Raw genomic sequence first — 12829 nt, 5'->3', positions numbered from 1 at the left:
AAAACACATTTTTGACAGTTTGCTAGTTTACATGAAAAATATATTCGCATCTAGAGCAGATAAAAAAATAACTTTTACTTCAGCATGCTTCTGAATGATTAAACTATACAATGTTGGGAACAGATTTTTCATTTTGCACTTGCTAATTTTTTTGTGCACTATAATTTATATGGCTCATAAATCACTTTTCCCCACTTTGAACTTCAACAAGTTGTAAGATGACTAATTAAAAAAGTAATTCCTACATTCTATTCTTTATAATGTATACTAAACTAATAAGCAGCACATCAAAAAAACTAATAACATACCGTATTTACTCGCGTAATGAACCCACTCGCGTAATGAACCCACCCCCCACTTTTGTCGTCGAAAATTGAATTTTTTTTTTACGTCGCGTAAATAACGCGCACCCGCCCGCAGGGTCGGTGTTCAGCATGTTCGCGTTATCTCGGCTCAATTGGCCGGCGCTGTCAACTGTCGACGATTATAAAATTGTCTGATCGCGCAGTAATAAAATAAACATCATTTGAAGCCAACGATGCTGAACACCGGCGACGCGAACGCGGGTGACGCGGGCGTCGACTGCACGCTTATAGCGCCATGCAAACCTCTGCTTATAGCGCCATGCATGCGCGGCGGCGGCAGAACGAAGTAAAGACAACGCACTTGGACAGCGTCGGTCGCCATTTCGCCAGTCCTATTTTGTTGCTGTTTAAGTGCTTCGCTACGACCTTTGCATTATTTCGTGCGTGCTGTGCATTTTCTGAGCGTTGTGCGATGGGGCGTTGCGCTAGCTACACGGCCGGTTTTAAGCTCAAAGTCGTGGAGCATGCTTTGGAGCATGGCAATCGCGCGGCTGGACGGCATTTTAGTGTAGACCCCGTGCGTGTGCGCTACTGGAGGAATCAACAAGAGGAACTCAGAGCGACGAAGAAAGATCGCTGGGCCTTTCGCGGGCCAAAGCAGGGCAAGTTTCCTCGCGTCGAGGAAGAAGTTCTGAGCTATGTGAAGAGGCTCCGCAACGAAGGATGTGCCGTATCCCACGAGCTGATACAGAATCACGCGCGGGCCACTGCAAGAAGTCACGGCATTGCCGCGAGTGAATTTAAGGCGAGCAGTGGTTGGACGACTCGTTTCATGCGCCGGAACGGGTTGTGCCTCAGAAGGCGTACTACGTTATGCCAGCGGCTGCCGGCAGACTGTGGGGACAAAGTGCGTGATTTCCACCGCTTTGTCATTCGGATCCGTGAGGACAAAAAGTTCCTGCTGTCGCAAATCGGGAACGCGGACCAGACGTGGATTCAGATAGCGGACCAGTTGAAGCGTGGATTCAGATAGCGAGCCCGAGTGAGATAGACCATAAGCAGCCAGCAGCATGAAAATAAAAATGAATTTTTAATTCCCATTCATCGCGTACGTGTTTTTACTATAAAGGTAAGGTTGGGATTGCGATTTTCCTATCTTCATTGTGACATGAAATTTCGACCTAAAAAATATCTAAATTTTTTTTCCCCGTGTAATAAACCCTCCCCCCAAATTTATGTCAACTTATCTGGAAAAAAGGTGGGTTCATTACGCGAGTAAATACGGTATTTGAAATCAGCGTAAGAAACTGATCAAGAATGTGCATTTTAATTGCATTTAGTCTAAAAGTAAATAAAAATGTTCCAAGGTGAAGACGAAGAAGCGATTCCAGATGCGTTTTTACGCAGGCTTCCTTAAAAGGGCTGACAACTGACTAAAGCGTGTCATGAGTTTACTAACAGTCATCAAGAAGAGCTTATGTAATGACTGCTTTATTGCTATTCTGAACGGCACCCTTTGAAGCATTAGCATTCTCACAAGAAACCAGAGTGTGAACACAGATATGGCCTGCTTGCATTTGGCAGAATATAACACTGAAATGCTGAATTATACATGCATGCATGCAACCCCTAATGCTGGCACACATGTGCATATGAACATGCAAAAAATGCCGTAGCATGTGGTGGTAAAAAAAAACACTAAGCAAAGCATCAAAAAAAGGGAAGCACATAAAGATGTACAATAGATTATTTGAAATGTGGCTTCTTGGTCCTGGAATAGGGCAATACCCAGCAGACATTCAGGAAATGCACATAAGAAAGTTTTGACATCTTAGGAACACAGATTACCTAGTGCTTGACACCTGCATGTACATTTAACAAACCAAACAATGAATTAAGGTACTTGAGGCAGTCATAATTAAGGTGCTTGCCTCACAAATATCGTCATCTTCTTGAGGTTTGTCGTGCAATGACCAGGCCCGTGATGGTGAGCAGCCGTAGAGGAACGCATTGAAGTGCCGTGAGTGGCCATGGAAGTCACATAGCACCTGCAGCAACAACACAAGTTCTCACATTTGAGAAACGTGGAATATACAGTACCCAGGTGAGAAAATTAACACGACATTGTTGCCATTTACAAAGGAACAGTAACGCCACCTCCAGTGGTTGTTAAATGGCTTTATTGATAGTATAAAGCACTACGTTCTAGTGCATTTATGATGACCTGCAGTTGAGGCATTACAGTCCTGTGCATTTCTGATGCCTTGCAGAAATATGAAAAAAAACAATCATAATTAACCTCATGCATGCAACATTACACTAACACATCAAAATTAGTTTGCGTTACAGATTGGTATGACATACAGAACGCACAGGCATGAATTATCAAGTAGACTGGAGAATGCACTAAGGCTAGTGGGGTAACCACAAGATGAGCATATGTGGTACCAGAGCAAGACTGGCAGTGCTGGGCGGAAGTTCACGGAGAAAAGCACACAGCACAGCGGACATCCTCACCCTGATTATACGTAACTACAGACTCTATGATTCATCAGGTGATAGTCATGTTTCTCATCGCCTATTTCCCTTAGTAATAATTAATAATTACCAGGGGAGTGCGCCCCATGTGTGCCAAGTAGAGCAGGAGTGCCTTGGTGTGGTAGATGGTCGGGTGCAAGTCTGGGTCTGGAAAGGACCACTGCCGGTTCAGATCCTGGCCTGCCAGAGAACAGCGGTGGCTGCACCAGATGAATGGAGACAGACAGACTTTAATTTACACCAAGTGCGAGTAAAAAATTTCGTCACATCTTTCACATCACCGACATGTTACAAAAAAATTAGTTGTTTAACTCTGGTAAACCCTAGTTGAATTGCGATAGCAACGGAGGAAGCTTCTTTTGCCTGCTACATAATTCCCCTATCACGCCCTATCAGTGTAAAGTGCTACATTATTGGGGACACTTAAGCTCATCCTTAAAGAGTATGACGCGAGAGCGTAAGCTACCAGCCCACATATAAATGATAAGGGTTCAATGCTTCTGAACCGAATGTGGAGCGAAAGCATTAGCTGCCAAGCGTTCTTCGTCTTCTTCTTCGTTGCCGTCTTTTTCTTCATCTTCTTTTTCGTCGCCTACTTCTTCTTCGTCTCCTTCTTCGCGGCTGTTCAAGATCAAACGTGGCCCTTCCCGGGACGACGCGATGGGCCGAAACCTGGCGCAGTATTGCCATCGCAATAAAATTGGCAGAGTTAAGCTTTGCAGTTTATCGCAACAGGCAACATGAGCTGACTGGTATTTGCCACCGATAGGTCTGGATCGTAAGAATGCTGCATCCCAGCCACCCGATCGAAGGCTAGTGTCATCTATGAAACATGTTAGGAAGCTAGACATGTTCTAGACTTCATGCAGCTAGCAGCAAGCTCCCAGCAAGTAAAAAATTTCTATATCAAGATAAATATATGTCCTCATATGAGGCCTGTATGCATGAGAAGATTAACTGACCATATTCAGTCTAATATTACCTTAGCTCATACTGCTAGTATAACCTAGTATAACTTAGCCCTCAGCATCGATCAATAACCTATTTATATGCGCACTAACTCTACAAAGCCTTGCTATCGTAAATCATTTACTCAATCGTTATTCAACTCGAATGAGTTTATGCAGCTGGTTCGTGCTACTGACCAGACAAACTTTCGACAATTTCAAAATGCGCAAACATGACTATCAAAGAAAAAAGTTGAAAAATGCTGGTGACACCCATTGCCACTGACAACCCATTCATGAATTCCTAATAAGCATTCTGACCCCCATCCAATTAAAATGAAAAACACACTTGCGCATACACTGACACTAACAACACTGCTAATGCCTTTTCAGTGACCATCCTGCTATACCTGCAGACCTCCATAAGCAGCCAACATTGCCTAACCTGCTCTTTTCCCTTTTGCTTGCATTCCACATGTCCAAATAAAGTGTTTGCTCTCAGAATAACAGGGCCAGGTTTAGGCTCTGTCCATCCCTTTTAAGACTAAACATTTGACAGAGAAGCGTTCACCCAATTTAGCATTTATATTTACCAAAATACTTTGTTCTGGTAAGTTTCCTGACATTCTAAAGGTTCGCAAAAGTTTTTCTGCGTTTAAGAAGGTAACCACAAATTTATCTTGAACTTCCATCCAGTTTGTGCTTTCCTCCTTTTAGTAAACTTATCGACAAACTAATCTTTCCTCTACTCGTGGCATACATGTAAAAATTCAACATACGTTCAACTCACTAATTTGGTTTCTGTCAAGGATTTTCCACTGAACTTGCTTTCTTACCTTTACTGCCAAAATTAAAAATGCCATTGATAATAGTCATCTTTAGAGCAGTATCTTTTGATCTAACCAAAGCTTTTGATATAATTAACCACTGCATCCCTCTGCATATACTAACCTGTTTAGAAATTCGTGGTCAACCTTTACATCTTTAAAGGTATCTATCTAACCGATCCCAAATTGTTCAAGTAAACATGTTATCTCCAAAATCTAACCACAGGAGTTCCTCGAGAATCTATTTTTGGGTCCTTTACTTTTCCTGTTATATAATAATGATTTGCCCAACTTGTTGAGTTATGTTAACTGTACTCTAAACATGAACGGCACCACAATGTTCACATCTGAAAAATATGAGACTAGATGTCACTGATCTCAATAATATTTTATTGCAGTGCAAAGTTCACCTTCGACATATTAAAACCAAGCTCATTATATTCCATTCAACTCAGGCTGAAGACTGCATAACAGGCACATTCTACTAGCTCTGACACAGCCAAACTGCAATTTAACCCGCACGCTTAAAATTTAATAAGAAAGATTTCATTTGGTCATTATGTAATTCAACACCATATTATTTATTACTGTACTATGCTCTTACACATAGTCGTCTCTCATAATGCTCGTCTTCTTTGAGTAATGCATACTCTACGTATATTTATTTCACATTCAGTACCTTCAAAACCAAGCAGTTAATGATATTTACCCACTACTCTCTCTCTTCAGCCCCACTTTACTGTCAGCTAAATACTTTGCCTTTCCGCCAACTTTTTCCTTTCAAGTTATTGCTCATCATGTACCTATTAATAAATCACAAAACTCCGGATTTTTTCATTTTTCATTGGTGACCTAACAATAGAAATAACATTATTTGCAAAGAATAGAACATTTACCGCTAAATGTGCTGGCATAATACTATGGAACACAGCCTTTTGAAATTAAATCATGTGCTTTACATTTATCTCAAATTAAACATTTCATACGTATATGGACTGATGCCTAAAGAACTAATTCAAGTTCTTCCCATTTTACAACAGCACTACAACACAGACAGATTGAAAGAGACAAACACACATTCTATTCTTTCTATCTGTCCATGTTCTAGCGCTGCTTTAAAATAATGTTCACCAACACGGCCAATAAGCCACTTTCCTTTTTGTTCACTGCGTTTGGCTGTTTGCTTGTTACTTCTAGCTTAAAATATCAATCACTGCACTCGTGTTATCACTGTTTGCTGCATTTTGTATCACCTTGTATGTGCTTATTGTTAGGAGCCCCCCTAACGGCAGTTTTCACCTTGAGACCTCCTAGTGTAATATGCATTGTTCGAACATCATTATAAGCTTTACGAATAATCAAGGCTAATGCCAAAAATTTCTCTAGATGAAATTTTATGAAAAGCTTTTCAATATACCCGGCTAAGCCCACCGTTTAAAAGAAAGAAACTAGAAGGCCTTCAAGTTGAATGTGAAACCAAAAGGCGAACGCTTGATCCACTTTTGCCAGATCTCAATAAAGGATGATATGCAATAAACCTTGATACCATAAGTAATTCGAAATCCCAGACAATTTGAAGAGTATGTACGGTTTCGTATTTGACAATGTGAATTTGACTGCATAATTTGAAGCAATGTTTTCACCAGTACAGTTATGGCTCCTTGGAGCCACGAAATGATGCCGTATATGTTGTAGTGCCTCAGCCCCAGAATTCGCTCTGTGGCATGATTAGGGACCGCCAAAGCGTGCGCCTGCGCTTCAAGCAGCCATGGAAGCTCTCGGTGTTTCATCAGGCACGGTCAAGCTGGATGCAGCAGTGGGAACACTCATCGCTTCTCTCTAGTTATATTTCAAGAGTGCAATCTCATCTTAAGGAATAGCATGTTCAATATAGTAATTTGCTTCAGAAACAAATTTTTTATGCAAAATTTGTATTTCCATGTTCTTCATTATATTCCTTGCAGCAATACTCATGCATTGGGAAATGTGAAAAATGAAAACTTCAAATGCAGTTATCCACTCCCCAAACGGTTCTTTTTGAATTTAAAGGCACATTTGACAAACAGAACTTGCAGAAACTTTGAGACATGCAGCAACAAAGCACTAACACTTCAGTAAACTAATATTTGTCATTTTCTACTCTGTAGATAAAAACAAACTTTTTAAGGTACTTTTCAAAATGAAAACTGTGAATTTTGCCCTTCAGCCCCTTTAAGCATCTGCTTTCAGCCAGAAACTTTAAAACCAGCTAGTACGGTTATATATATATAGGTGGTGTGCACTGTGCCCACATGGCACCCAACTACGCCGCCGGCTCCCATTTTTGGGGTGCACGTAGCGGACAAACTTCTGCCAGTTTTGCTCCGAAAGCATGCTTTTGTCATGTTACGGTGGCTCGTGTGTTACATTCATGTTGTCACTTAGAACCCGCATGCATCGGAAATTGGACCTGTAACTGTTGCCCTCGATAGTTGCATTAAAATGCAGCGTAAACAAGCGCCACTTAGGGTGCAAGAGCACTGGGTAGCACTGCTTGAGCCAAGGTACGAGAAAAGGACGCAGCGATAAATGTTATTCGCGACTTCGGTTTCCCTCTATTCCGGAATGAAAGCTCAGACAACTGTGACAAACTGCCCTTCCGTCAATATGGAAAGCCGCATGTGGTTCTGCGGTGAGTTATGGTGCTCTTACATTATTCTGGATGACTATTCTGCGCAGAACCCTTGATTTCCATCTCTTCTGCATATGTGACTTGGACATGGCGCTTCAGAGTTTAGCCTCAGAGTTACCTGCGAACGTTTTGGACGAGGTGCACCTAGAACAAGTGCAGGATGGGCGCAAATTATAATTTCCTCAAAGCTGTACGTATGAAACGATATGTGACTTCGTCCTGCTTCGGACGTTGAAATTAGTCCTTGGGGCATGCACTTCGTTTTTCGAGGGGTGTCGAGACCACCCTGGCGATTACATTATTAAACAATGCCCTAGGAAATAAGAAAAAAGCATTTCATAGCTCTCTACAGTGAACAAAATCCACTCCATCCAAACAAACTTCTCGAAGAAAATGCCCTTGTCGAATTTTTTCGTGCTCTCAGTTTCTTCAAAGAGAGCAATGTTCTAAACAAACTGTGGCATAACTGTACATAATAACGCTAACACACTACATAATAACACTAATAACTGTAAATAATAACACATAACACAACCCAAACTCAACTGTGTTTGGTGCACGATGGCCTTAGTTGCCTATGCACCATAAAACCCAATAAAATACAATAATTTTTTTTTTCCTTGTACACATGCTGACAATGTATGCTTGCGCCATGGCAATAATGCAAGCTTGCCACCTAGCTCAGTAACCTGGCAGTTTAAGTCAGTCACTGCACTATATGTGCAGTGACAGTGTTTACAGATGCCAACATGAAAGGCAGACATGACACGGATGAAGCGTGGACTACCGAATATCAGCTGCACAGTGCAAAAATGAGCCACCACTATACACTAAGCCCAGTTGGTGCCTTAATGAGCTACACATTAATTGTGACAGTGGATGGCAACCTTTATGTAAAATAAAAATCATTTCTCTACTGTGGTAACAATAAGGCTTCCAAATTCTGAATCTCCGATTTCATGAAAGCGCTGCTGCAAGTGACCATTATCTGCACTTTGAATCAGCTCATGGCGTCAATGGTCCTGTTGCTCGATTGATCTCGGCTAGAGTAGCGGTAAGCAGCGCAGTTGCTCATCCGAAGTGGCGTTTATTTGTGACATAGTTTCTTGCCGTTGTCGCACATGGCGGCAGCCGGCTGAATCTCTCGTGCCACGCAAGAAAAGCATGCTAGTGGAGGGCATCGTCTGCTACATGCAACAGAAGTATGGCGACTGGCGGCGTAGTTGGGGGCCATGCGGGCGCCAGTGCATACCCTCTATATGGGTATTTTATTTACAAGATATGCGATATATTCCACTTATCTCATACAATTTTAAATGCAGAATGCTTAATCTAAAAAGCAGTCCTGCATGACTGAAAAGACACAACTCACATCGAAACATGCTCATAATGTTGCCATAAAGGCATTCCACCACAAATCCACACCATTAAATGCAAGTAAGAAACTTGTACCATCCATTGATGACTCCATCTGGATTTAGCATTGGCACTATCTTGAAAACAAAGGTTTCACGCAGTCGCTGTGCCACTGGCTTGTCACTCAGAAGAAAGTCAATTATCCCTGAAAGTAAATAAGAGATATGCTTATATTAAAAACCATCATGTTTAAAAATAAAAATGTCAGAGTAGTTGCTCCATACAAAATTTCCTTTTGTTGAAAGGACAGCCATTGGACAGTCTGCCCACACACAACTCAGCATTAAGAAATTTCTCTAACAAAACTTTAATGAACGTACGGACGGCAATGTTTCGATTCAGGTTTGTTGAATTTATGACCTCAAATATATAGAACAGCAGTGTTCTACATATGCTATCGTGCAGCTCGCCAAAATACGTTCTATGCACAACACGATTACCTGGGTGGTATAGTAGGCGCTTCGCTGCTTGTTCTGGCTTGGTTTATTCCAATGAATTTCTAGAACTCTGTGGTTCTAAACTAAGCCAGCAAGCTTTCTTAATTGGTACTCCTAGGAGTATCAATTTATTAAGTGAATTACTGACAATACACTTATCCTGTGCTCTTCCACTGCTGCTGGTGTCAGCAGTGTGATGTTATGGGAGACAGTTGATGAACTTATGAAGTGTAAATGATGATAGCTAGCGCGTAAGCCACCTTTCAATATTGTTAGGTGCAAACAACAGTTGACTAGCAGCGCACGAAAGCTTTTTGTGCATGCCGGTTATGTGACCAAAAATTAAAACTACAGCTCTGCTGTCAAATAAACATTCACGTCATTCCAGTGTGATAGTGTGTATTAGAAACTAGCACAGTTCGTGTTGTGAGATATCCAGCCAACTGTGACTAGCATGAAACTCCTGCCTGTTATGACGCTGTTATAGAGTTATAATAAAATTTGCTTGCACTGTAATTAAATTTTTGGCAGCACAGAGAAGACAGAAAGAGCAAAGTGAGAGGCGAAAGTGTGATGCAGGTGTATACATGAGAGCACAGATACATCAGTAAATCCCTCAGCTCTGATGCTGTTTCACCCAATGACACCATTAACATTTGCTTGATACAATATGCAGGCCAGAGTCTTGGATATAACTATACCTGCTTCATACTCACTGCATCTGTAGCATATCTGATATGTGGCATGCTAAACCTGGTTTCTACAGCTACTCAGATATGTTTCAGAGCAAACGACGCCGCTAAAGGCGTATGCATGAAACGGGTGATTAATGTACACAATGTTATAACAGAATGAACTAGATTGTTTTTTAGCAGAAAGCTTAGCAAAACAAAACTGTAATTTGCAGTGAAACACACTGCCCTTTCTTTAACCACCAAGCTGTGCACAATACAGTAACAAACAACACCTTAGCCATCGGATTCATGACCTGCGGGGCAGAAACAAAAAGCATCAAGGGGCCTGGTCACAGATACATTTTCAGATAAAATGCGGCCAAATCCTTCGACTAAGCCACAAATGGACGTAAGCCACCTGTTACAAGACATTCCTGTGCAGTGAGATGATACTAAGCTACCTCCTACAGACAAGCATTTTGTGTTCACATACAATTCTGGTGCAGAATAACAGAAGTGCTAGTGCCAGATCACTTAGAAATACTTTGTTTTGTTTTTTTTTCAGAACACACCCACCTTTCATTATCCAGGAGGAATTTGTTTCACCAGGGTGTACTCGAGCCATCAGCAGTATGTGCGGTCTCGACACTGTTCATGCAAAGAACAGGACAGGAAAGCACAAGATGCGACAGTGACCACTATGGCACAAAAGCCAAGCATTCCACTCAACCTTTCACCCATACAATTAGGGTTTCTAATATATCGCTGGAAGTACAGATTCTATGAGCAGTTCATTAGTGGTGAAGGAACAGCGCAAGGGACGGGACACAAGGAAGCACAAACACAAGGCGCAGTGTCCCGTCCCTTGCGCTGTTCCTTCACCATGCAAAACCAACTAGCCCACCAACTCGCTCTTATCAGTTCATTAGAGTTAAGCAATGACCTTACTCACAAATTCTATGAATAATTATGCAAGTTATAATCACAAACGTTTTTCAGTGCCTCACCTATTGTTAGCCTCACCCCATCGGAACTCCTGCTGAGACCAGAGCCGAGCCTATTTAAAACAAATGTAACAGTGGGGAGGCATTCATTCCATGTATATTCTAAAGTTCGCAGTAAGGAGGTTTCTATAATAAATTCCTGGAAAGTAGACTGCCATGGTTCCACAACTACAAGTGGAATTAAAATCTGCCTGTTAAACCACTGGCAACTTACATTCCAAGGGCTGGGCTGTGACAGTCAGCAAAGGCACAGGGTTGCCAGCCATGGTCCTGCACAACTCGTGATGCTCCAGGAATGTGATGCTCCGGTCGAATGCGCAGAGCCAAAGGTTAAGGTGTGCCTGCAGACCATGAAAAAAAAAAGAAAAATAATAAAGCTTGTTTCGATGCAGTAGACTCTCAAAAGAGCGTCGGTCCACCTCACCGCCAGGTGTGCCGGGGGTTTAAAACGTATGTGCTTTTTAGTCAATTGCATTCTGGTGGATGGAAACTTCGCCGCGTTAGATTTTACGCTAATGCTGTAGTCATGCTAAAGTTGCCAGACCCACACATCTTACACACTAGGTTTTTTCACTTCACACAAACCACTAGTTTGTACCTATCAGTTCAAACCTTTGAGCTTGACACTCTTGGAGACATGCTTGCGATAGCTTAGAGGTGAAGCAGGTTTGTCCGATTTTTTTCTTTTTGCTAAAAAAAAAAAATAACTGTAGATGACAATCCAAGCCCCTTGGGCATTCTGGTAAAAATAAACCGGAGAACAACATCAGACTGGTGGAAGCCATAAGAGCTGCCCACCAAGCAACTGTATATGCGTCTCCAGTAAGCGTGAGTGAGACTACGAGGAAACTAGAAGAAGAGAAGCATAACAATTAGCACTGCAGGCTGTATTTTATTACCACTTCATTTCTCCAGGAAAAGCCAGATTTTGAGTTCAACTGCAAAGCTGCTTCAGTTTTGTGAACGATACCCCCTAGTTACACTGCGTTTAAAGCGAGCGCAATAAATTAGATTAGATCCATCATAGATCCACCAGGCTTCTCACACACTGCAAACACAATTTCAGCTAATTTGTAAGCGGCCTTTTTTTTTTTACAAGGCTGATGGATCTCATAATAAATGAAGTTTGACCAATAAGCACACCATTTTTCACATTGGTAAAAGAAAGGAAATAGGACAAATTGATTCAGAGAATAGGCAGCAACAGGATTCCCACTAATCTGTCTTCCGCAGTCAATGGAGCCGATGTGGTCCGATCACAAAAGTTCCTAAACCACAAAAAAAATTCTGCTGTACAGTACTATGAGTTGAACAGCAGGTGCTTATTGTTATTATTTTGCGCAGAAACACCACCAAGCCGACAGACGTCTTGCACATGTCTTCTAAAGCCACTGTAGCATATTACAAAGTGCCACACTGGCACGTCTGACCTGCAGAGCTTTTTGTCCACCAACGACCATTAACTTTGCTGGTAGGTGACAAGGTGCTTTGAAACTTTGGAGTATTATATTCGCACTGGGTGAGAAATCTTTCGCGGTTAACAATCTTTATGCAAATGGAGAAATTAAAATTAGACGTATATAGCATGAAACCCTAATGTATTCACTCTTATGAATTTTGCTTGGCCATATATTTTTACGCCACAAATGCTAGCTCAAAACAAAAGTCTAGGCTTTTTTTTTCTGTGACTTCTGCACAATTTACTATTGTAACATCGTTGCCCAAAATGAGACGCCTATATGACAGAAAGACTGGCCAATTAGATTCTTGAATACCGCTGTATATATTACCACATACCCAGAGTGCACTAGTTCGCCTTTGGTTTGGTTTATGGGGTTTAACGTCCCAGGCGACTCAGTCTATGAGAGATGCTGTAGTGGGGTGATCTGGAAATTTCGGCTACCTGGGGTTCTTTAATGTGCATCAACATCGAACAGCACACGGGCTCCTTGCTTTTCATGCCTATTGAAAAGCGGCCGCTGTGATCCCTCCGATTCCCCGACAAAAGCC

At 41.8% G+C, this 12829-nt stretch overlaps 1 protein-coding gene across 2 annotated transcripts in view; it reads right to left on the bottom strand.

Moving 5' to 3' along the window:
* LOC146198921 (cytosolic carboxypeptidase 1-like) overlaps nt 1-12829 on the bottom strand; it is a 63171-nt gene that overhangs the window by 10444 nt on the left and 39898 nt on the right. For both annotated transcript variants that reach the window (XM_084594403.1, XM_084594404.1), the window contains exons 18-22: nt 11034-11160; nt 10392-10463; nt 8741-8849; nt 2914-3043; nt 2237-2353 (exon numbers count right to left, since the gene is read on the bottom strand). In XM_084594403.1, coding sequence (XP_084450529.1) covers nt 2237-2353; nt 2914-3043; nt 8741-8849; nt 10392-10463; nt 11034-11160 — 555 coding nt within the window. The remainder of the gene's footprint in view (nt 1-2236; nt 2354-2913; nt 3044-8740; nt 8850-10391; nt 10464-11033; nt 11161-12829) is intronic.

This window comes from Amblyomma maculatum, chromosome 2 (assembly GCF_055883805.1).
Source record: "Amblyomma maculatum isolate TAMU_Amacu chromosome 2, ASM5588380v1, whole genome shotgun sequence".
NCBI lineage: Eukaryota > Metazoa > Arthropoda > Arachnida > Ixodida > Ixodidae > Amblyomma > Amblyomma maculatum.
Note: the sequence above shows the minus strand (reverse complement) of the source record. Positions and strands in the feature narration are given on the sequence as shown.